The sequence below is a fragment of the Lagopus leucura genome, unplaced genomic scaffold (assembly GCF_019238085.1).
Source record: "Lagopus leucura isolate 7727_CA_CO unplaced genomic scaffold, USGS_WTPT01 Super-Scaffold_100024, whole genome shotgun sequence".
In the NCBI taxonomy this organism is placed as follows: Eukaryota; Metazoa; Chordata; class Aves; order Galliformes; family Phasianidae; genus Lagopus; species Lagopus leucura.
This window is the reverse complement of record NW_024962276.1, coordinates 6,951,883-6,977,699: the sequence shown is the minus strand read 5'-3', so window position 1 is coordinate 6,977,699 and position 25,817 is coordinate 6,951,883. Positions and strand designations below refer to the sequence as shown.

General features: G+C 42.6%; 1 protein-coding gene and 1 long non-coding RNA gene across 4 annotated transcripts; one reads left to right on the top strand and one right to left on the bottom strand.

Moving 5' to 3' along the window:
* The first annotated feature begins 345 nt into the window (after window positions 1-345).
* LOC122184501 lies at window positions 346-8,217 on the top strand. Its single transcript, XR_006180571.1, has 3 exons — window positions 346-6,658; window positions 6,983-7,103; window positions 7,634-8,217. It is a non-coding gene; the product is annotated as an uncharacterized LOC122184501 (long non-coding RNA).
* A 404-nt stretch (window positions 8,218-8,621) lies between these two features.
* On the bottom strand, window positions 8,622-25,589 carry RAD51C (RAD51 paralog C). 3 transcript variants are annotated; one of them, XM_042879466.1, is made up of 9 exons: window positions 25,464-25,589; window positions 24,321-24,579; window positions 23,961-24,127; window positions 23,286-23,419; window positions 20,490-20,621; window positions 18,191-18,257; window positions 14,961-15,021; window positions 12,301-12,431; window positions 8,622-8,893 (listed from the first exon to the last, which is right to left on the bottom strand). In XM_042879466.1, exons 1-9 carry the CDS (start codon window positions 25,579-25,581, stop codon window positions 8,835-8,837), a joined length of 1,128 nt encoding a protein of 375 aa, XP_042735400.1. In that variant the 5' UTR covers window positions 25,582-25,589; the 3' UTR covers window positions 8,622-8,834. The 3 variants fall into 3 exon arrangements, with proteins under 3 accessions (XP_042735400.1, XP_042735398.1, XP_042735399.1); XM_042879464.1 differs by having other exon boundaries at window positions 12,371-12,431; XM_042879465.1 differs by having other exon boundaries at window positions 8,810-8,893; window positions 12,240-12,431.
* Window positions 25,590-25,817: the final 228 nt, after the last annotated feature.

Genomic DNA, 25,817 nt, shown 5'->3' with positions numbered 1-25,817 from the left:
GGAGGAAACATGAGAGTGCGTTCCTTATTACCTAATCCCCGCCTCAGGATTTCCCTACGCTCATCGTTTCCGCAGCCGCTGTCGCCTACCGCGGGCTCTGACGGGACAGGGCGGGGGAAGGGAGCGGAGCGGAGCGGAGCCCCACACGGCCGCATTCCAGAAAAGGAGCAGAGCAGAGCCGATTTCCGTGTGGAAAACGAGCGCTCTGGAGCCCCCGAGGGGCTGAGGGGCATCCCCGGGCCGGAGAGCGGCCGCTCTGCTGAGCTCCGCCTGACGGGCCGGCTGTGACGCAGCGCGGTCGGCGTATGGCGGCGGGGCGATCGCAGCGCCCACAGCGCCCACAGCGCTCATAGTGCCCACAGCGCCCACAGCGCCCACCCGATGAGCGCCGGCCGTTCGCGGAAGAGGTTTCTCTGCTTGTTTTATTCGCTGCTGGCAGAAAGCTGTTCTCAGAGCTGTGGGGTCGGTAAATATCAGCGTTGAGCAGCTGTGACTGTCGTAGGGTTGGAACAGCTTTAGCACGGGGGAAGGAATGACACCCCGAAAGTCTGCTGCGCCCTGAAAAAATGGCCACGTGCAAAACTGTTCCCAAACGGGAACAGATTGGGGCGAGAAACGGATTGGGGAGAGGAAGCTGCTGTTCTCCGCCTGGCAGGCATTGCTGCGGTGCCTCTGCTCTGTGCTGGGCACGGTTACTTCGGAGCCAAACTGATGGCAGTGTTTGCAGCGTTTCCATCGGCTGATCGCACTGCAATCTTGTGAATACGTAAAAGCCCCGAGAGTTAAAACTGCCATTTGTCACAGTTGGTCTGCCGCTGCCAAAAGCTCTTAACGCGGCAGCAAACGGCACGGCTTCTCCCCGGAGCATCCCTCAAAGTACGTCCGTCACTCTGCCGGTTACGTATTTTCAGTGTAACGTTATTTAAGGATGCCAGGTCGAGCTGAGGGGTACAAATGATTGCAGCTCTTTCTGAAGAGGCAGCCCGTGGCTGCAGCTGATGACATCATTGCTTTTTTCTTTCTTTCTTTCTTTTTTTTTCTTTAGGTTTGTACTGCATCATCCATGAGTCACAGCCCTCGGGAGAATGCGTTTCAGTGCAAGCATCCGAAATAACAGTTCTGAGTTCATTATTAGGTGTTATTCAGTAGTAATTCAGAGACAGTCGGAGTTCCCAAGTAGCTGTGATCTAAATAAGCTTCAAGGAAAAAGCAGCATCAACAAGATGTGTGATAAGCTTCATGTTGTGTGACAAAAAGCAATTACGCTATCCAAGAAAAGATTTTAAAAGCATCTAAGATAGTCAGTTTGTTTTTGATTTTGTTTTTTTGTCAATTGCGTATTTCTGAATTGTTTAAAATCAAGAGTATCTGAGAGTAATAACCTCCTCTGTTTCACATTGAAGTGTTAGTTACCAGATGTCCTTGATTCATCTTGGCAGTCCCATGTGCTTTTCATCATTTGTCCAATTGCAAAGGATGCTGCTTAAAATGAAATAGAGTAGAACTTTGTACTCGGGATACTTTGTCAAGTTTTGGCACCGTGGTCATGTTAGTATCGTTTGGTTTTGGTATTAAGTCAAGAACTTATGGCCTTAAGCCATGCCAACATTTGTTTCTGGGCAGGAAGGTGAAAACCCATTCTTATTAACCTGCAATGTGGAACATATGGTGACTGTGGGTGGTAGGGCTAAGTTAGGCAGCCAGGAACCTGCTCTCACTTCGCTATGCAGAGACAGCAGGGAGGGCAATTGCCACAGAAGGTGGCCAGAGCGCTCTGTGCTGCTGTCCAGAAAAGGAAGCTCTACATGCAACGTGTTATCAAGTAACGCTCTAAGCGGTGGGAGGTGTGCTTGGTACTCTTAGAGAATGCTTTTAGTGTTTAGTAACTCTGGAAGCTAAAATTAGAATGCTTGCCTGCACTCTGGGTTGCTGGGGAGCGGCAGCGTGAATGGTTCCTATGTGCTGAGGTCAGGTGAATGGAAGAAACTCACAATTCATAAAGTTTTGAGGCTGAAATCATTGGTTTACAACTTACTGTCAAAAGATAAGGCTTGCACCTGACCTGAAAAGGAAACGCGTGTGTTTGTATTCTGCTTTGCTTCACCGTGTTGTGTTTTAAGGTTTTACAGTCCCATGTTAGGAAAACATTGTTTTATTTTTGTCTTGAAAATGCATCTTCCTCTTTCTTGTTATACTGGGGAGAAATAAGCAGGATTTAAGCAGGCCTCGGGGAGGTGACCTGAATAGTATGGAGTGCAAGGAGAAGTGCTTTTTAATTCTGTGTAACCTTTGGAAGTAATTCTTCTGCACTGACAAGCAGGGGAAAAAAAAGACGAGTTGTTGAAAAGCATTTGACAATAATATACCTGTGTTGTATGTTCTGATACTGTACAAAGGAGTATAATGGGAAAACCTAATGGTGAATAAATTGCAGTCAAAGGTGATCTCTTAAAAATGCAGGGCTTCTGTAGCAAACCAGAGGTAAATTTAGAAGCTATATTCTGTTGTGCTGGTCAGATGAAACCATCAGAAATGCATGTATTTCAAAGCCTTTGCTCTCATTTCGAAGGCAGTTCTATTGTGGAATTGCTGCAGTGTTGTATATGGGATAATATATGAAATTATACTTGTAATATGCTGCTGAAAGAGCTTAAAGTTCTGTGTGTTCATATGATCAATATCTGTCACCTTGTGAATGTGAATACAAGCCTGCATTCTTGTTATAGCTCTTAAAACTCAATGATGTTATTATTATTCAATTTCACTGAAATAATTTCCATTGTTTAAGAGTAACAACAGTGAGAATTTTGAAGGAATACAGTGAGAAGGCTCTCGTTAACAAGCTTCATCAAGCTCTAATTGATTTTCTTAGCTTCAGCCTTTGTGCCCTTGCAGTTTGAAATAGCACATTATCTTCAGTCACCACAACTGTGCTGGAACCTTCACCATAGAATGACTGAACAGTTATAAATTAACAGTTATTCTATTCAGATGTTCCTATGAACCAAAGTCTCTCTCCCTCTCATGGTTTTTGGGGCCAAGCCAGCATTTTAAGTTTATTATTCATTGACTATTTTGAGATAACCACGTTCATTGCAAAATACAGGATTTCAGGCCCAAATCCCACTTCCAGCTATCACGGAAATTTCCAGTCCCGTTCCAAAGGAAAATTCCATTTTCAGTATTCCACTCATACCCTTGCTTAGGAAAGGGGTTCCTTTGCATAGCAATAATGAGAAACGGGATATTGGTCTGTGCCTGTTCAGCTAGACTTGGAAATCTGTTGGAGAAAAATATGTGGAAAAAAGAACAACTGAAAAGCTGGGCCTTTGGAAGTGGTGGGACGTGCGTGGAACAATCTCAGAGCAGACATAGCGAGATACAGCACGACATACCTCGTGTCCCATTAACAGAGGTCATTTGTTGCATCATAAAATCTTTGACTGACTGGTTGAAGTGTGCCTGTAGATCAGTGCCCAGGGATTTACCTCAGCAAAACACGGCTGACCACGTAACAATAATGTGGTCTGGATGTTGTCAAATCATGAGATACCTTGCAGGCAGGAGCACACCACAGTCCAATCACTTGTTAAGGTTGATCCACTTCAGCTATCAGTCACTCTTCATTGTCATAATTTCCTTTTACTGCTAAATGGAGCTGAAGGGTGCAGACCTCCTGGATATCAGCAAACAACAGACTTCACTGACGTTGCTGTGCCAGGCTCTTCCCCTATACTTTCCATTTTTGTAGCATACTTCATCCGCGGCTGACGTCCAACAGCACCATACTGTGTGAATGTAGCACTGCTGGAATTTCTAAGCCTGAAGCTCACTTTTGTTCAGCAGAGGCAATAAAAAGACTGTATGCCACTTAAATCACGTTTACACCCTGTTCAGGGGGTTCACAGCATGGTGTGCATATTCTGCCCTTTCAGGATAGAGGTGAAGTTCATCCTAAAATGAAAACAAAGAGTAAGCCAGGCTCGTTAAGGTGCCTGGTGGGATTTAAGGCTTACTTTAAATGACTTATCGACATCTTACTGCAGAGTCACTTCTTGATTCTGTAATATCCTTCTCCAGTCACAAGACTTTAAATTTTACAGTCGTTTCTCTAGAAATGCCTATTAAAAAAGGGGAAAGAAAAGAAGAAAGAAAAAATATCACTGACTTCCATGAGTTCCTCCATGCAATCACTGCTGTGGCCATACAGGCATTATGTTTATAACATGTGTGCTCTAAAAGTACAGTTAAAATCGGCAGGATTCACAGACTTGAAAATAGCTATGCTAATTTCCTTTGAACAGCCTCAAATACTATGCTTCAGTGATAGGAGTTTGGGTTAACTATACGAAGTGAATGAATGAATGACTTTAAAGAGAGACATTTATGTAATGCCTCCCATAACATTTTATAGTCAAATGTGCAGTGAGCCTGCATAGTGAGAAAAGGTGTGACAAATAATGTTCCAATCTCCTGCTGACTCTCTCTCACCGTATAGGCATAATTTCTATGCTAAGGAGACAACTTGTTCTCCAGCCCAAAACATTTTATTTTAGCAACATGTATAATAAAAACGGAGTCACTAAGGAAATGTAGTTGTAACTATGTTGCTAAAAGTGCAGTGGTTCACACTAAATAAATTAGAGTATTAGAAGTACACAAGTTGTGAATGTAGAAGTCCAAAATAAAGTCATGTGCGATACCACGCTGAGCATGGACTCAAACAATGTGCCTGCAGGCTGCGAACAAAACGCCCACCCCCAGTCAGAACTCTTACTGCGGCCCATCGTTTCTGCTGTGTGTTCCTATCTACATTCCTTGATATTTTATATTTTCAACACCATTTCTTCTCATTGTTTGAAAATGAAGTCTAATTATTTTTCTTATCCTGATGCTTCTCGAGCTCCATTTAAATCAGTGGCAAGGATTTTTAATTAGAATAAACTAACATTACTAGCTATAATTCTTGGAGTGTGACTGCAGGAAAATATGTATTTTTCAATGCATCCTTTTGGTATATAATCTGATTTTATACTGCTTATGTAGTGATTGAACGATTGCTCTTAACACCATGCATTAATTCTGTAGATTGTTACAACTGTGTGGAGCTTATTAGCTCTAATAAATAGATTGGGCATACTGTACAAATACCCCTTGCTTGCAGGGAGCAAAATGGTAGCTTACAATTTAACAGTGGGTGCATTTGTGGGTGAAATTCAGAACTGGGAAGTGGGCCAGTTCCCAGTGATTTCATTTTTCAGTATAGAGCATCAATGCAGAAATCTTTCACTGGCGAAGGCAAGCCAACTTTCCTGACCCTAATGGTCCAAAATCGCTCTATGGCTGGGAGCCACAAGACACTGAGTACGCAGCTTTGGGAGCCAGGGAGAGGGGAAGCCCAGGAGCAGGGAGCAGCTGGCACTGGTTCCCAGTCACAGGGAGGGCTGGTGTGGAGGAGGCCTGGGCAGGATGCTTGGCAGCCCTGTGACGATGCCAAATTCAGCAGCCGGTGGCTCATGTTCCCCTGCCATGGGTGGCACTTGGAATGGTTGGGAACCACAGGTTAATTTCTCTAGTCCTCATACTGTGAAGTACAATTTCCCTTACGTATTCTGTTGTAATATTTGTATTACTGCAACGTAAGCACTCCATTTAATTTCCATCTACGTACTCCGTTGTAGAGCAAAACAGCATCAAACCATATGTTAAAGATATTTTGTATAAAGTTACTATATGTTAAACCAATATAATATAAATTGCTGTGCCTTTCTTAATAATTATGGTCCCAAGCATGAGGCAATCACTTCTGAGAAGCTGGAACACAGTCACTTGTCCTTCCAGCTGACGAATCTTCTCTTGTTCAGAAAAAGGGTGGAGATAGAAAAGCAGGCAGTAAAGATTTCAGCTTTGTCATTAATCCATGAAGTGCCTTCGAATAAATCTCATTCTAAATTTAGTGACTAAAAGAACGGTGACTGAAATTCAACAGAAAAATAGGTGTTTCTCTCCAAGCTGTGTCTGACATTTGGGTGAGCAGCTCAGCATCCATCCACTTTAGTCAACCAGTAACCAACTTTAAGGCGAAGCTGTTTGGCTGCATAAGTTGAACCTTGGCTACATCTTCTTGTCTTCCATTCAGCTATTTCCTCTCCAGGTTTTCTTAATAATATTCTACACGGAAATTGGTTGGATTCTCAGTGTCTCATAATGGAAAAGGCACAGAACACATGAAATCAGGAAGAAATAAATTATTTTCTGTATCCAAACTGAAGAGTTTCAGGGTAGGATTCTGGGCTTGAGAACTATCTCCTAACCACAATGTTTTCTTGTTGCCAGGCCTTGCGGTACATACTGTGTTCTTGATGTGGTGACAGACTAAGTTCCTACACCACGAGTAAATGTCAACCCGACGAAAGTGAACAATATTAAACTCAGTGTGACAGTTAAATCTGCCGCCTTTCAGAGCAGTGGAACTTTAGCAACAAACCAGATGACCTAGTTTAGTTTTGATTCATTGCCACAAAGGAGCTAGATCGAATCTCACTTCTTGAGCAGTCGTAAAATTCTCTTCTGCTGCTCACTGTTGTGCACCGACGCTCTGAAATGCAGAATTCCAGGCACATGTAAGAAACACCAACTTGCCATGGAAGATTTATTGGTAAGGCAATGGTCAAATTGTTTCTTTATATGCAGTTCTAAGCCTGGAACAGCTTCCTTCCTTCTCTCCAACAGATGAGAATAAATTTTTGGCTCATTTAATCTAATTTTGCCTCCGCCAACAGATCCTTCTCTCTAGTTCAGGTCTGCAGAGCTGATTTTTAATATAACTTCAATTAGAGTAAATATATAAATAAATCTCAGCATAGAAGCTTCCAATATTTCTCTGGATGTTTTATAACTCCCTCTGTTAAGCAAATAACTATTTTTTTTTCTTTTCCTTTTTTTTCAACAATGGCGTCTGTGGCACCTGGAATCCTGGAAGATCTAACATTTGCTTGGCCAAAAGGATCTGCCTTGGTGTAACGGGATCAGCGTTCAGCTGGGGCTTCTGGATGCTGCTCTACTACAAGCAAAACAAAAAGAACAGTCAGATGAAATGAACGGTATGTTGGATATGTCTTTGCACGTGTAAGGATGTGCTGAGGATATTAAATCAAAACAATGCATTGACAGAAAGGGATGTTCTCATAAAACCAAACGGATCAGGTAGCAGCCATCACTAGCAGCCAGCAGCGCTCCTTAAATGCTGCTGCGCCATTCGTGCTGCATGGTTTTCCTTGTGCCTACGTAAGCGTGTGCACTGTGCTGGCTCCCCCTCCTGCACTGCAATACGTAGGAAGCTGTTATTCCCAAATGGAGCATTTGCTTGCTGACATCACATGCAGCAGGACCCTTTTGTTTGCCTGTGTCTCCTGCACTGAGATGTTTGCCTGAGTCACGCATCCCGCTGCCTTTCTTCCTCTCCATCTTGCTTCTGGAGAGCTTCTCCCTGAGTCATGGTTTTAAAATTTCCATAGAGCCCAGTTTGCAGTATGGCAACTGACTACTTTTCCTTTTAATATTTTATTATGTAAATTATATCTTAATACTATAATGATCCAAAAATCACTGTCACTTTTTTTTTTTATTGCAGCTTTTTAAATAGAGAGTTTTGTGACTCAGATTCAGCGCTGAATTTTGTTTCAAGGCAACGTCAGTTTAGCATTACTAAATTAAAAATTAAAGATAGTGACTCCCACAACTTCAATTTCCTATTTACTCTTCTGGCTGAATTTCCTCAGCTATAACATCATCAAACTGTGCCAGAAAGGGGGTCAGATATGTGCGTGTGTACTGACAAACGCTTCTCACAACTGAAGAAATTACCATTTCGCACTGCGGTACCTTTTTTCTCCTCAAATCATCTTATTGATTTGTTTTGTTAATAAAAAAGGACAGATCCCTGCTGTTTTTTCAGTGGATAATCATTCATTTAGTTTAGATTCTGAAGCTGCTAATATACTGCTGGTGTCTAAGAAGCCTGGGTCTCCTCTTTGTTAAATGAAAGCCACAAACAAAGCACATTCCAATTACAGAATTTTCATTCTGAAAGCTTTGGTAAAAGAATATGGAAAGCTAAGGGCTGAACAGCAGTTTGGCTCAAGCTTGAGTAGAGATAGAATGTTCTCACTTACCAAAATAGAAACATAAAATTGCATTAAATTTTTTGTCCTTCAAATCTAGCCTTTTTGTCTCTATTGTTATCAACACGAGATAAATGAGAAGTTCAGAACAGTGCTTGACTGCCCTTGATCAAGGACTGAGCAGCAGGTAAGGGCTAACGCCCCATTCTGGCATAGCATAAAGCACTCATTTATCTTAAAGCATCTCTCAACAGCTCCACAACTTTCTGCCCTGATTTGAGGCACCTGAGCAGATTGCTGCATGGAACCTTGTTACAATTCAGACGCACACAGAAACAGATGACTGACCAAGAACTGTGTCATTAAACATACTGCACTGGATGCTCGCATTTCCTGCTGTTGTTTTTGTTAACCCCAAGCAGCTGTATCCTTCATCTGAAAAAAAGCTGAAGCCTCATCATATAAAATAGATTTTATTATAAAAGTAAAATTATGCCATACACAGGTAATTTTTCTGCCAGAAAAAAAATTCATATTACAGTTTTAACAATAAAATAAAGTCCAGAGTAGGAATTTAAAGAACCTCTCCGGCTGCCTCTGGCTGCATGCTCTCTCCATGGTTGTTCTCATGCAGCACAGCTTTTTGGAATGGTTCTTTTGAATCACTGTTGCTTTTCCTCTTCTCTCCGTGGCCGTTTGCGAGGGTTCATTTCAGTACCTTCTGCATTTTGGGTGACAGGTGGAGGCTGCACATCTCGGAAGCCCTGAGGCTGTAATATATAAGTGAAATCACGTGATATTACTTCTATGGATACAGAGCATGAGTAACTCTAGTTCCCAGAAGATCAGAAAGAGGCACGATGCTATCATTTATTTTAGAAGAGTGGATGCAGAATGCTTCTAGATGAGGTTAAGCTCAGAACTGAAAGGTTTTCAACACAGGTGGCCACCAGTTACTGTCCCTGCTTCCTTTCACCAGCGATGCTACCATTTGCATTTTACTCTAACAACCCCTGACTACATAGCGGTGCTTTTCTGCAAATTAACTTATGCTGCTTATTTAAATAAATTAAAAGCCAAATCCTTCAGCCCAGATTCAAGCCAAACTCCTGCAGAACAAGGAGATGAGCACTGGATTAACTGCCTCAGCCATCTTCAGAAACAGCACTGAAAATCTTCTGAGACCTTCCTCTGTTTCATGCGTCTATTTAATGAACTGAAAACACTGAGGAGACACTGTAAGAGAAGCGGACACCTCATCTGGCCTTTGCAGTCAGCAGGGACAGTCCCTGCACAGTGATTTATGGGACACAATGGGCTGAGTACTTTTAACTGCCAAAACCTAAATGTAGAATTGAAAACTAGATGCTGCTACATAGTAGAGAGCTTAAGGTGATCTATTCTGCTTCGTACCATTGGTATTTTCTGTTACATTACCTCACAGTTTGATGATCTTACAAGATTTTAGAAGATGGAAGAGCTGAAAAATCAGTTAGCTAAATGTCATCAGTTATTACATAACACTGAGACGTTATGTGAAGCCTTCAACTGCCTTATCTCCAAATGCTGTGTAGGGAGCATTGCTGACAGCTGAGTGAAGGACTCACTGTACTGCAAACTCAAGAGAGGAAAAAGTGTTAATCAGAAAAAGAAACTGTTCTGAGGATCCTAAGTGCTCAGGTTGAGACAACACAGGGCTGAGCACACTTCAGGAAGGCTGACACTTCGGGTTACTGCAGTGTGAAAAATCAGGGAGAATTACTACCAGATGTGTGACTTTTTCAAAATGCCACTATGTCCTGCACCAAAATGAAGCCAAGATAAGACCAATCACAATGTTTTGCTTGTGCCTCATCTCTGTATTTCTATTTCTGAATGCCTCACCTCATGTAGCCTGCTATGTTTCGAAGGGAGCAAACAGCAAGAGGTGCCATGAGGGCAGGACCTGTGCAGTCCCTCTGCTATTTTGAGCAATTCAAGTGTTATTCTAAATAGCATAATGGGGAATCTTCAAGTTTAGTGTTTCACTGCTGCTTGCATCTAATCTCTGCTATTTCCCTTAGGCACAAAGGTGGATCAAAGCCAAGAATCCACTTAATCTAGCATGCTAGACTCTCAGTAAAAGCATTCCAGGGGCTATAAAGGCCAGAACAAGATGAACCAGGCTGCTCAGTATGGTCGTTTTGCGTTTGGTTAAAGGCATGTACACAGCCTCTCTCCAGTGAGAAAGAAAACAAGAATTTTGTAAGTACATGCAATGCTTGTTAGCAGTTTAATATGGAGAAAACATGGCTAGCAGAACTAAGGCTGAAAAAGGCTCACTTGGACCTGCACAGCTCCCACCACAGACGTGCCCATCTTGGGCTGTTCTTCAGTGTTTCCTGGCACCTACAGACTACACCAGAACTGCTGCCTTTATTACTTTAAAGGCATTCTCACTGTTAGTCTGACAGACTCTGCAAAATTCAGGGAAATATGAACAATTCTTACTCACAATACAAGTTCTGGATCCCTATTTTTCATGATCAAATAATCAGGTCATATTACCTGGGAAATTTAGATGAATCAGATGAGCCATTTACTCCTTTGTGCTTAAATCAATTCACATTTCTATACTCTGCACTTAAGAATGAATCCTCATCAGCCTATGAAAGAATTATTTGATAGGTGTTCCATAGCTTCCAGGCTTGCTCAGACTGCTGGCTGATCTGCCAATGTGCTGGAAAAGAAACAGCTGGAAGAGAACTGGAGCTTCAGGCACTCAGTCCCATACTTCTCCACCAGTGTACAAGCACTGGTCAACCAGATGTCAGAAGTACCAAACTATCTGATTTGCACTGAATTTAATGGCAGCTATAATCCTATGCATCTTAGATGTTGTTGTTTTTTTAAAATTGTCTGCTGTTTATACACAGATGTCCTGCATCATACTTGGAAGCACTGAACACATATTTACATATTCCAGTTTAACTACTGAGATGAGAATGAGAAATGGTAACAGCAAACAATTATTATCAGACCTGCTTTTCATGACAGAAACATTGATAATGCATTTTTTACTCATAGAAACATCTGAAGCAGCTCAGCAGGATTAAAGGAAAAAACACAGGGCTAGTCTGAAGTTGTAAGTAATCTTTGGTTAAGATACGCTCTCTAGTATACATCAAGATTGTGTACATTCACGTGGATGAAGACAGCATAGCTGTTCTATAATATGCATAAAGCTGAAATGGCAATTAAACTAAGAGAATCCAATATTTGGCAGCTGCACAGACAGGGCTGCACAGCTGCATCACATGATCCAAACAACCTTGGGATGTGGTCCCATTTTCCTGTCCAGTCTTTACAGAACTGATAAACAAATAAATAAGTAACTAAAAATAGTGGGAGCATTTAGAGCTGGAAAAAAACCCCATGAATTCTGCTCAATATCTTGAGGACCTCATTTTAGGGCAGCATTAAAATCTGCAGGAAATGCTATGGCAACGTGTTTCCATGAGGACACAGAGCAAACAGCTATGGCATGTACCTATGTATCTGTCATTTGAAGACACAAGAACGGAGTGCTTGTTTTTTAACCTATAATCAGCTTAAACAATATATATTCTCAATATGTATCTAAGCACTCAACAAAAGTAAACTATCACAGGATTTCCCCAGGGCTGAATGAGGACTCCAGCTGGAATCTCATCATACAGTAACAACAGAAGAAAAAATACATACTTCTGTATATATGGCCTGGCCATAGGGTCACCAGTAGGACAGAGCTGTGAAAGACAGAAGTACAACCTCTGTTGTGTCAGGCAATGAACAGGCAGAGATCTGGAGGTCTCTGGAATGCCGTGAATGATTCTGGTCAGCCTTGCCCTAAAAATGACAAATCGGAACAGATGCAGTTTCCCCAGCCACTGGGGAAACAAACAATGTGGCGGGAGAAAGCAGCTTGGCATCCTGAAGGAAGGCTCCAAGTGCAAGACTCTCCTCTGTAATTGTACTTAGGCCAAGAGTTGACATGAAGGGCAGATAAACTGTGCAGCACTGGGACAAGCAGAAATGGGCACAGGTTGCCTATAAATCTGATGGTTAATCTGGAAACATCCTGGTGTTCCTGGCTACCTTCAGGAAGAAGCTGAAAGGCAGCACGAAGAAAGCGAACAGCATTCTCAGGTCTGCCAGCGTCTGACAATTTCTTTACATCCAACACTTCGTTCCCATCTCTGTACCTCCATCCCAAGAGAAATACTAACTGTAATGTTATATGGTATGGTTGACTCCTTCTGACTCGGTGATTTGTACAATGTTGCCAACCTGGTTTAAAAAAAAATTAAAAAAAAATTATTGTCAGTGAATACGATATTAAAAAATCATAAGCAACCAAATGGCCAGACCCAAGTTTTCCTACAGTCATTGATAGGTGACCAGTGGAATCTGTGTGTGCATTTTCACAGTGGTCAGTTAAATTCTGGATGCCAAAATCCCATCCCTGTGAGACCTGTCAGCTCAAGTACAATTCAGACCTGCTAACGAAGAGCAATCAATTAGCCTTGTTTCATTACAGTAATTCCTCACATTTCTTGGAACAATATCAATTCTGAATTAATTTCAAATGGCACTTTCTTAAAATGCAAACAAAAACAATTTTAAGCACAATTCTCCATAAAGCAACTATTTTTTGCTTGGCCTCTCAACGCTGGGAGATACCCACAAGAAATCAAAAACTTCCAGGGAGTTTTTCTCCCTAGGTGTTTCACAACCTGGCAATAGAACCGAGCGGATGCAGAACGAGAACAAAATGTTCTGTTTCCAAGCCTGACCTTGCCAGTGACATACAGCATAACCTGGAGTAAATTGCTTTTCTTCTATTTCTTCTCTAACACTTCCTTGACTTCATGCATTTAGAGTCTAAGCAATGCATCCTGACTTGAGCTCACGCTGCACGTAGCCCAGCAGGTACTTGCATCATACAGAGAAGACTGCAAAACACCTTAACAGCAAGGGATTTTTCAACCAGCTCTAAGGCTGTTAGTTTGCACTGTGCCCACCTGCACAAAACTACACCAATGCAAAGCCAATAAAGTGTTCTCTCTGTACCAGGACAGTCTGCCAAGGATCCTGTTAATTATTTTTGTTTTTTTCTTTTTTTTCTCCCTGAGGTGCCATTCTATTAGACAGCACGTAATTACAGCCTGAGGAACACTGCCACTTCATATTAGCCACGCAGGGAATTCCTCAGAACATCTAAGTGGTGGGTTGTACTTTACAAAATAGCCTAAATCCAAAGCTGCAGAAGCCATGCTTTCACAAGTGCTCAGCTGGAGCTCTGCTGCATAACTCTGACTCAAAAGGATCTTTCCTCACTGCACTGAGAACCCTTGTAATTAAGCTCTGACATTTCCTGTGCCAAAGAAAAGAGATGGGTCTCGTACTTAGAGTGCAGTAAAAAAAGACAAATGGATTCTCAAATGGTCATCTTTGCACCTCAGGAACCCAAAAACAAGATTAACCACAACGGATCATCAGGCCCAAGTAGCTTATGCTACAAACGCAGCAGAATCTAGCTACTTCTGCTTATTACAGACATGCAACTGTAATCCAAACTGCTCTGCTTCCGCAGGCCTTGCTCCCTATTAGCTGCATATTTATAACGGTAAATGAAACATGTCTGCCTGTCCTTGGCTTTATTTCTGGAACCGACACCTCCCAAATTACTAGCTGCGTTGCAGAAGGAAAGGAAAAAAAGCTCTTCACTTCTGATATACAAAATTAACTTTTGTTCATTCTGTAATCATCATGTTGATGCAATTTCTCCCTTATAAAGACTTAACTAATCAGTGCAAATTTAATTCTAAACTAAACAGCCAGCTGTAATCATTCTGCATTGCCTTCACCCTCGGAATTCTTAGAATTTAAAAAACAAAATTCCACAAGAAAGTGTCACTGCTCTTCAAGTTTAACAAGCAGAACTGTGCACTACAACATTCCAGCAGCATTTTTGTTCACTGTTTGCAAAAGGATTAAAAAATCAAATGAAGGCTTCTTAAGTCCCAAGTTGCAGCACTGTGATACTAAAATGCAAGTTGAACCCAAATGACCAAGGAATAAAAATATGCTTGTAATGCAGCAAAGAGGTGAAAAACGTACCAGGAAACAAAACAGATCTCACTGCAACAGGCAAAACCTTGTACCATTTGTAGAAGGGCCATCTTCTCCCCTTGGGCTTTTAAGCCCATCTCCCATAGGCGCACTCTACACTGTGAGTAAGGTGGCTCTCTTTCCAACCCTCCACAGCTTACTGTAGCTTTATGCAGCTGCTCAGTTCTCCAGAGCCATCGGGTGACATTTAGAAGCAGAAAGAGCCAACAGCTGCCACTGAGGTGCAGGGCTCAGTGGGCCTGTAGTCTTCCTAAGAATTAGTATGTAGATGGAAAGCCCTCTTGAGCATCAAATGAATTTACACGGACTGCACCATGTGGACTGAAGTCCAGAAATTCCATTCCCTGCTTGTAAAATATGGTGAGACTGAATTTTTGATAGAGCCAAACACCCATAGAAGCAAGGATTCTTGTGTCTGAGCAAGTGCCATTACAATGGCTTGGTCGGCCGTGGCACAGCACCTCAGCAACAAACCACACCAAAAAGGAAAAGCACAACGGTGCAGCTCACACTGCTTAGCTCAAACGAGACTTCTCTTGATCTTCAACAGCCTGGGTCACAGAAGACCAAGGACAAAAGTCAAATTTAAAACCCTGCTTGGCCATTAAAGCCCATTTGAAAAAGATCCAATGTCACACTTGTCAGTCCTACTGCATACCTTTCCTGGCCTATATTTTCACTCACCTCTGAGTGTTGTCCCAGTGAAAGATTAAACGCACGGTAGCAGCATGTCCCCAGCTTTCTCCTGCATAACAGAAATTTATTCATCTCCTTTAAAAAATAGCAGCTTCATAAATTGAACTGAAAGTAAACCAGTCTTAAAAAGAAAAAAACAACACCAAAAAAACATGATTAAGCCCATGTATCTTTCTTGTAGAAACAACTCCCATCTTTTTCACACATACAAGGATTCCACATCTAGTTAATCAAATAGACCAAGACAATGAATCTCTGTGTTGTATAGAAAGCTTGATGCAACACCTCTGTATCTGTAGAAGAAATGAACACGTACCTCATGAAGGACAGGTACGAGACAAATCCTGAAAAGAGGCACCATGAAGAAAACATCTTTCTTATTACTGTAAAGAAGTCTAGGTACTATGACTAAATCCTACTTCAAAATTGTGGCGTTCTCTCTCTCAAGCATAATCATGAGCAAACATCACTCCCTTTGGGATACATGCTTTGGGAGAAAGTCAATGATTATTGAAGTATTAAGGGCCCCTGACGCAGTCTTCCACTTCTGACAGAAGAATGCAAACGAACACAACCATAAGTGAAGGGAAAAGAAAAAGAGAAGGAAGGTTGGAATGTATTTCATGGGAAATGGCCCTACTGTTTCAGCTCAAACCTGGCAAGCTCAGACAATTTACAGACAGATTTTTCACTGGGTGTTTTTTTCTGTTTGTCCCGTGAGACATTCAGCAGTCTGAAGATGGATTAGATTTTAAAGGAGTCGTTTGGGTTAAGTGCCACAAGCCTGCAGCAGCTCTAACTTCTGAATCACTTATTTGTTGGATCTCCATCATGTCAACAGGCCCACATGCCCTGTGTGCTCTGGTATTCATTAAAGCATGGAGAAGGAAAACGTGATTCAATGATAGGGAAGACCTGGACCCTCTGGGCGTCCTGCCAGACTCTGTTCCATTATGCTGAAATTGAGATTAGAGATTTTGGTTATCAGATACAGTTCTGAGTCAGAGATCAAAACGCATTTTACAATGGGTATAAATTCCACACCAGCACGTTTCCAACTATATTGAACATGAGCGAAAAATGCTACCGTAAAATGAGACATTTCTGAGCTAAAACTGTTTGCAGATTAATATTTGACCTCTTTTCTAAATATATCGAATAGAAATGTCTGGGAACAGCCAGCTTAGCTATCACTAGTGAGAAAGAGAGCTGCCTTCCATAAGGCTTTGACTTAATACCTTGCAGCATCTGTGCTTTTTTCCCCCCATCATAATTAAGAACTTCCCTTCTGCTAGGAAGATGAGTAAGAGTTTAGAGATTAATGTTCCTGTAAAATCTTAGAAATTTCTAAGGCTTACCAGTCAATGAGGGGAAAAAAAATATGTAGGGGAGGCAATAGGATTGGTTTTACTTGGGTTCTGCTCCTGACCCTCCCCTCAACAGCTTCATTGGCTAAAAGCAACCATAGAAAAGCATGAGGTTCTTCAGCCTTTACAATGAGGCTTTTGAAACAGCGTCCCTTAAGAGTGGGTCATAAAAACCATCCTGTAATCCATCAGCTCAGTGTTTGTACTGAGTCTTTGGAATAAATTCACATCCCACTGCAAGCAGCTCTGGAGCACTCCAAAGTACTCCACTTGAGATACTGCTGTTTAGGATGAGCAGAACACCTCCTCGCTGAATCTTTTACCAGCTGCTACAAACCCTCAATTCTGCAAGAGCGCATCCCATTTAGTTTAGCTACACCATGTGGTTGTGCATATTCTGGTGAGAGTCACAATCAGTTCATGGTCAATAGGAAGTTACATCAAATTACACATTTGTAAAAATAAGTACATGCACCAGACAATACCTGATGTCTTTGAGTTGTAGCCTACTCTGAATCCTTTCACACTCCTTCCTGTCCCTATGACTTAAACACAACAGATCTCAAACACTGCTGGTTATTTTTTTAAGATGGAGTCTACCAGCTTTAATTCAGCTTATAGCCAGAAAGGCTGCTAAAAATAACTAATACTTCAGAGAGCAAGAGGCAAATACGACAAAAAGGGTCAGGTACTGAAAGCTGGTTCTTTATCTGCATGCACAGCTCAAAGTTCCACATTCTCCAAGGAGATGATCTGTATTTGTTCATCTTATCTTACATCTGTGCCAAATGGTTCAATGCCTGCACAGACACTGAGAACATCTCTGCTTTTGTTCTGTCTCCTTTCTCTCCTTCCTCTGCAGAACAAGAGGTTCATTACTTAATTCACAGAAACTGAAGCAGTGCACAGATAATTTGTGCCCTTTAACTGCATCACAAAATAATGTAGTTACAACCTGTAAGAAGAAAAAGCTCAGCATTTAACTCCTAATTTGTCTACATCTCTACTTCAGAAGAACTGTTCTATTTTCCCCTGTGACCACAGCAGAAGACTCCATCTGAGGTACTCTGCTCATCACAGGGCAAAATGGAATAGTCTGAAAAGAACTTTAATTCTCTATGGGCAGGCTGTAGTTGAGGATCTCACACAGAACTTCCCTCTGTATCATAACTGCAGAGATTAATGGGTAGATGGTTCCAGCTGTGCACCAAATATGAAACACTTCTGTTTCAAACAGTAAATGGAAACATGTTCAAGTGTAATGGCAAAACAAACGATTTAAATTTCACTGGAGAGGCAGTGGATGATTCTCTGGATAACTTCAGTGTATTATGAGGTGTGTGACCACAAAGCTGTGGACATGAGTTCTTGTTATTGTTTAACTTATTCATCACAGTCTTTCTGGTAGAAGTTTAAAGCCCATACTGCCATTCCTACATTCTTTGTGTCATCCATCACCAGCAAGTTTCATCTCAATTACCTCATCTGCCAGCAGCTTACTTATTATTTAAACAGTTGAGGCTTACCTGGCCCACTTCTGGCAGAAAATGGGTTGGGAGACAAACAAACAGCTCAGCCAGCACGAAGGATGTGGCAGCAACCTCCAGCAGGGCTGCTGGCCTCCTTAGCTGACACTGCTGCAGCTGGAACACCTCCACAGCCTACAGGGGGAAGCTGCAACGCATTTGCTGCAGGTCTAAATCTAGCTCCTAGTCTTCATACCATGGGTGTGACGTTTTCTCCTTAAAGAACACTGATAGATCTAATTCACAGTTTACTAATAATTTTTTGTTGTTGTTCCTGATGCCAAAAGTAAGGAAATCATGCACAGTGCAAAAGCTAAACACCTACCTAATGCAGGTACCAACATGGACTGGTTTTGTCCAAACCTGGTTGTCATTTGGTTTGTCAGAACAACCTGAAAGAGGAAACAAGCAAATAAACAACGTTTCCAGAAAACAGTTTGGGAGGGAAGGCTGGCATTTCTAAAAAGTTCTTATCAATCAAGTAGTTACTTGAGCAAAACTCCTGCCATTGAAATGAAGCGTTTGTGTTAACAAGAAGAAACTAGAAAGGCCCCTCATCTTTTCCTCAATAGCCAAAACAAAATAAGAAAACTCTGAAAAGTGTATTTTCAGTTTGCATGAAAGGAGCATTAATTTCATTCAGGGTTAAATAAAAATAAAAACAAAACCAACTCCCCCTAAACTTCTTCCTTCCTGAGGGACATAACTTGTATCTTCCATTGTCTTTGCACTGAATACCATTTAGATCTGTATTTAGATGCATGTGTCTTGTACTAGCCCTCTATAAAGAGATAACAGTTCAGTCACCGTGGCTAAAGTGAACCTGATGCTGCACAAAGCAGGGATCAACCCGGTGATTAACATAACTGCTGCACCTCGTAGTCTAAAAATGCGCAAGAGAGTACAACACAAAGCAGGATGGAAGGGAACAGACAGAGTGGGGGAGTGTTTTCGCAGCACGAATCACTCGTAGGAGGTTCACAGACAGTCTAGGTTAGATCTCTGGTAGAAATGAGGGTGGGTGAGACAGAAAAGAGCCAGGAATATTAATTGCAAAGTTCATTAAAAATGAAGAATAAAAAAAAATGGTATCTATCTTAAACTGCAGGGATTTTCACTCTCTGTCATGCCTGTAGCCAGAAAAGAGCACTGAGCACACGGGGCTCACACCAAAACACTCCTATAGCTGAAAGCCTTGAGACACAGCCTGCACATCTGAGAAAGGTTCCTCATCCTGAGCAGATGATAACAATTCCAGCAAGGCTGCCCATCTCATTGTTGGAGAATGCTTGTTTCTGGGCATTCCAGCACAACCCACTGAGTTCAGCTTTAGAAACTGAAGAAACCTGCTTCCTGCCATATCAGAGCACTCAGACTGCCCAGCTTTGCTGCCAGTCAAGCAATTTCTGGCATGCCAGTTGAATTTAATTCCACATAGCTTGCAAACAGTCTAACTCAAATACTAACAAGAAGGTCACCGAACCAAACCATTTCTGAAGCCCTGTGATTGATTACTTCTTTATCAAGTGTTTATTTAGCAACTGTTTGTATTAAACTGCTCACTTGTTCAATAGAAAAGTTATGTTTCCCTTGAACAAAGAAAAAGAGGCTATACAATGACAACCACTCCCTTTCAAGGTCACCAGGTACCCAATTTATGAGTGAAAGCACTCAGAACAGGAGGCTGTGCAAACAAAGCAGTCACATAACATTTGTCCCCCTTGGTGCCCACACCAAAAAGAGGAACCTCCATAATTCACATCACGAAGGAGAGGGGGAACACTTCCAGCAGTAAGCACAATCACTGAACCAAAGCAGAGCTGTGCTTCTCTTCCTGCAGCTAACAGAGGATGCACAAGGGAAGGCTTATTTTTAGCAGTTACGAACAAAACCAATTGCATGAGAGAGTTGTGGGCGACAAGGAAGCAAATCACCTGGAAACAGCTACAGGAGCAAGCACCATTTTGAGACCTTGTAAGCTGTAATTCCTGAACAATGCTTTTCTGTACTTCAAAAGACTTGTCAAAACAACTTCTGGAACAGATGCAGCTTCTGAGTGCCATCTGCTGGCTACCGGCTGCACCTTGGTGGGCCTCCGCACCGGCACAAATGGTGCAGCAACAATGCCCAGGAAGGAAGCAATGGGTTTCCGCGGGTGCCAAAACAGCAAACCCAACTCCAGCAGGTAATTGTTTTTCCTTCCTAGGAACAGATTTATTTTTACACCAACAGGAGTTGTTGTAACTGCTAAATATTCCAAAGTATTTTATTGTATGTGCGCTTTGCAGGCAGGAAAGAGTAAAGAAGCATTCTATTTCCAACCTTGTCCTGCAAGAAGATTATGTGAAACCATGACAAAAATGACATGCTAGGGTTTGAGATTCCCAGGACGCTTTTTATTCAATTTTTACTTATTTTGGCAAGACCACAATTTTTCCATCTACCCAGTTTTGCCTGTGCTATCTATCCACACTTCCAATCAAACTGACAAACGTTACAGTAAGGACATCCCTTCAGCTTTACTTTGCTGTCTGCAGACAATTACAGATCACACTGGCTTAATTCTTTGTTATGCATTTATTCCCAGGTAACTCTTTTATGATGTAACTCTGCCCCAGACCTACCGCTGCCTTGTGATCATTTGCTATGATGATCAGCTGCTGTGCCAGACCATTCAAAAGCCGTGTTCGAAGCGAGAGGTCCTCAAAATCATGGCGAAAGGGAAAGGCAATTCCATCAATTACCACCAGTCGGACCTAAATACAGAAGGAAAGGAAAAAACGACCATTGCTTTCATAATGAAGAGCTGTAAGATTCCTTCTTAAGAGCTTCGGAATGTTTTGTACGAGGTAACACAACATTTGATGCTCTGATGTGTGTGACAGCATAAACTGTTACTGGAGACAAACAGCAGCAAACCAGTGCAGGGTAAAGAGCCCTAAGCTCCAAACACACTGGTAAGTGCAGTACTGCATTGTGCACCCAAAGCTCAGAATGCATCTGCATTAGCTTGAACAAAATGTTGCTCTAAACCTTTACATTATTTAATTCAGAACAGAGCTGCTGTTCCAACTCTTTCCAGTTTCAAATCTCATTCACTTAGAGCTCACTTATCTCTGGTACAGAATACAACATGACAAAGCTGGACTTAAGGCCTTGAAGAAAAGCTGTAGAGGAAAATCAGAAATGTACTTTTGTCAACTCTCCACAAACACTATTTTACTTTACCTTCTCCCTCAAAAAATAAAGTCCAAACCATAGCTAGAAGACGTGCTGCTCGCAGTCATCGTTAAGATCATCAGATTCTGTGGGTCCTGTCTGCTTTGCAAACACACATTTTAACAGATGCCTTAAGATATTCCAGATGTATGTAATGGAGCTGAGTATCTGCCTTGCCTGGAGATGTTTGCTTTGCTTATTAATTATCGCTTCTGTAGTGATCGTTAGTTGAAGGTAGAATAAAATGCTGCTGCAGGCTCATCACACTCGAGACACCATGCAAACATTAGTGTGGGATTTTGATTTCTACTAACTTCATTTGCTGTGACTGTTCTGATGACACAAATTTGTCTGAAATACAGAAGGGAGATGGATTGCCCCAGTGTTCACATGTTGTCTTTGAAGTCCCAAATATCTACAAGTTCTTGCATCAACGTATAAGACAAGCTGGAAAAAAGAACATTCTGATTTCCTGTATTATTGATTTAACTTGTTACAGGAAAGTAGCTTTGTGGCTGGAACATACAAGCCTGCAACAAACATCATGCTGTGAAATGGCCCTGAGGCTGCAACTGAAAAAAAAACCAACAAAAAACCAAAGAACACCAAGTAGTCAGAACTAAAATATGATGTTCTCCTGCTAAAATTCTTCTTTCTGCAAATTCATTTCTATGAGCCTCTTGAGTAATTTTTTGACTGGAAAAAAACAATCAGTTCAACAATCTGCGCATGACTCATACTAGAAGGGAATATTTACATAGTTCAATTACTTGCCTATCAGATTAATATAGCAAGGTAAGATGTGAGTTAGTTTACTTTCTCCTGGTTGCATTTTTTTCAAAATAGCAAATAATACGGCCTGGTTTTGCTTTAGATCTACTTCAGAAAGCTTGATAACACGTGCCTTTCACACGTCAGTTTGTCTTTACATGACATAATAAATTATGTTTATTATGACAATGATATTTTCTAACTTTTTTTCATATTATTGGTATTTTTCATACCAACAAGCTCTGAAAGTAATGCATATTACCCACTGTCTCTCTTACAACTACGTCTCCTCTCCTTGGAGGTATTCCAGTAGTTCCAATCTCAGCACCAGATCTGCAGAGGGATCACACTAATTTTAATGAGATCTGGACTTCAATGAGCAATCTGTCAAGTCACTTGCAGACTGTCCAAGGAATCACCAGAAGGTCGTACGGTTTTCCTGCAACCTTCAGTATTTCAGGCTCCAGGCCAAGCATCCATAATCAGCACAGATGGCACCAAAGAACTGCAGCCCAGCGTAACCGCGCTAATGAAGCCATGTACTTTCCACAAGAGCAAACACAACAGGGCACCGTTAGCAACTGGCAGAGAAAGGGAAATACCAGACTATACTAAGCAAAAGCAAGACTCCCATCTGTGCTTTCAAGATCATAACAGCTTCCAAAAATGGAAATGAGATGCAAAACACAATTTAACTAAACAACACTGATTTGTGCTCTGATGCAATGAGGCAGAAGTTTTGTTCTCCAAATCCTGCTAGGGAGCGATCTGCTATGTAGAGATCTGCTATGTAGAATCTAGAAATCTGGGAAGGAGGTGGAAAAAATCTGCCTTGCTATAGCATTCCACTAAGAACTAGATACTAGGCAGCTTTTTGGCTGCAGTCCACCCAAGAGTTAAGCTGCAGGCTTTCGTTGCTTGTAGCAACAGAAGATGTACTGGAAAGAAATCAGAGTCACTTTCTGGATGCCAAGATGTGCAGGATGCTCTCAGTTCCTTTTCTGGGAGGAAAAAAACTGGCACTAGGTCCTTCTGATCCCCTGCACAGTGGCCACATGCAAACAGTTCAGCCTCCTGTACAGCAGTTTTGTGATGTTTTCTACTTTAGTGATCGAAGAAATATAACCTTTGTGGCAACACCAGATCCAGTACCTTTGCCTGAAAGTTGAGATTCAGGATGGTGGCAGCATTGGTAACCAAAGTTAATTACTCTCAAGAGTCATGGCGACTGGAACAGAAAGCAAACAAGTAAGCAAACTTTACATTTGTAGTCTGGCATCAGCCAATACATTATTGCTAAGCTGATGAAGTACCAATGTGTTACTCTTATTATATCAGAGTATTCCTGAAAGCATCTAATGCAGAAGTGAGTGTTATCTTCTGGTAACTCCATGATAACCCTTACCTTTCAGTTCTGCAATAACTCTTACCTTTGAGTGCTCTGAAAGAAAGTCTGGGAGGAGATAGACCTGTGCTAGAAGCTCTATGTAGTCACGGCAACGGAAGTAATATATGTGAGAAAGGATACTTTCCAGAGAAAAAGTCTCCAAAGCTTTTAGATGATCTGAGAATAAACAGATGAATAACCAAGTCAACAACCTGTAGGTACAGGCATACTGCTGCCCTAATTATTCCACCATTCCACATATAGCAACAATAGCAGCAAACCTCCCAGAAACTCTGATAAGATAAACCAGTGAAGGTAAGGAGGCAGGAAACATATTTTCCATCTGGTTTGAAAGTCAGGAGGGTAGTGAGCAGATGCTCGCTCAGCGTTAGCACACGGACACACTGGAGCCTCCAAGGGAGTGCTCAAAAAATGAAAAATTAACTCACGAAAAAGAACTCTTCAATCACTTTCAAACCAGAGCACCACAATGAAACATCACACAGAAAAAAAAGTTACTCTTAGATGAGATCAGCTCAGTCTGCAGTATGGCTCTACAGTCACACTGACGCAGTTGCGGGTATGATACATAGAGATGGAAGTAAAAGGCTGGCAGCAAGAACTGCTTAAGCAAGCACTGCTTCTGAAACCCTTCAACTGCAAAATTCACTCTTTGGAAGCAGCCCACCAGACAGAAAAAAATGATTTAGCAACATACCTTCTTCTTGATGAGCTTCAGCAATAAGCTGGCAATGCCGCACGCAGGCAGCTGCAATATCCGCTGCTCTGTCTACCATAAAACTGCCTTCAGTATCAATGAACACTGCTTCCCCAGCTACACCCCCAAAGCATTCCGGGATCTGGACATCCACTGCCAGCTGCATACTGCCATGGAAAACAAAGACAAAAAGATAAATAAGTACATTACAAATCTCCCCCTCCAAACTTGTTACATTTCTGCTAAGGAACAGTGCCAGGAAAGAATAGGGCCATAACAAGATGAACTCTCACCATCCTTAAATTCAACAAAGAAAAGTGATTCTCAGTTGCACAGAAGTAATCTAAAAAAACCAAATACCATAGTTGTGTTTTCCCAACACCAGGTGCTCCACAGATCTCAGTAATTTTTGTCAGTTGCACACCACCTCCCAGAATGTTGTCCAGCGCTGAACAAAAGGTGATGATGAAGCCCTGCGCTTGCTCTTCTTCCAGAAGTTCCAGAGCTGTGCACTTCCTGGTGCTGTCTGACCCCCCAGCCGTCTTTGCTGCATCGCCAGCACATTCTTGCCTGACAACCTGTAATGCTTCCAGTGCCTCTTCTTTGGAGACCCCAATTTCTAGGAGAGACAAAGTCATGAGAAGTTATTTTGTTTTTACAAACAATTTATTTAGAATACAAACAGAAAACACAGCTTGTTTGGCAGAACCTGATACTTCTGTTGCATGACTCAGAATTATTAATCTTTTTAGTATAAAACGCTTGCCAACACATTCAGAACTAATGATCCAATCTGCAGAAGATCTTGGAGCAGCTGAGGCTTCAGGAGGCAATGAGCAATCTGCAAAACGGCCGTCCACAGCCACGCTTAGGATCAGGGAGAGCAGTTCCCCTGCTGTGCACTGAGCATGCTGCTGAATAACCTCGTCTGAAGCAATAAAGTCCCCGAGAGCAGTCGGGCAGCGGGGCAGAGCAGGGCCAAACGCAGCACTCAGTATTTCAGTCCTGAAATAAAGGAGTGCCTGCAAATGTCTTCACATGCTTACAGCGTGTTACCACTGAGGGCCGCCCAGCAGACTGACAGGCAGGCTTCAGCCTCCTGAAAAGCAGTTCTTGTAACTTCATAAAGGTTCATTTCGTGTAACGCGTGCAGCTAAGAGGAGGAACGTGACAGTGTTTTATTTCCAGTGCTTATCGCTCAGTATAACCAGTGACCGCTTCATTTCCCTCTAACCTGGAGGTGCCCCAGGTCCCACAGGGAAGCTGCCACAGTACAGACCTCAGGACGGGTAACACACTTCAGCCTCTCAAGGTGCTTCACGAGCATTAAGCCCTGACACGAGCATTAAGCTCTGACACGAGCATTAAGCCCTGACACGAGTATTAAGCCCTGACACGAGCACAGCCCCGCCGCAAGGCGCTTCCAGCTCCCGCACGGGAGGCGGGCCGAGCCGAGACACGGAACGGCCTGCAGGCCGGGGAGAGCGCGCCCCGCGCCGGTACCTTTGCTCAGCCCGCACGGACCGGTCTCCAGCAGCTCCTGCGCTGTTTGGAAGCCGGCTGCCAGCAGGCGGGCGCGCAGCGCGGGGCTCAGCGGCAGGCTGCCCACGTCCCGCTGCATACCGCGCACACCGCCCTGCGCGGCGCCAGCGCGGCTCTGACGGAGCGGCCCGTGCGCATGCGCGATGGAGGGGAGGGGGGGGGGGCAGTGAGGGAAGTGTCTGCGCGCGCGCGGGCTGTGAAGGCGCGAGGCGTGTGGGCACGTGACCGGGGCTGCGGCCGTTTGGCGGTGGCGGCGCGAGGCCGTGAGGGAGCGGCGAGCGGTGCTGTGGCGGGTTTGGTGGCCGTTCGGAGGGA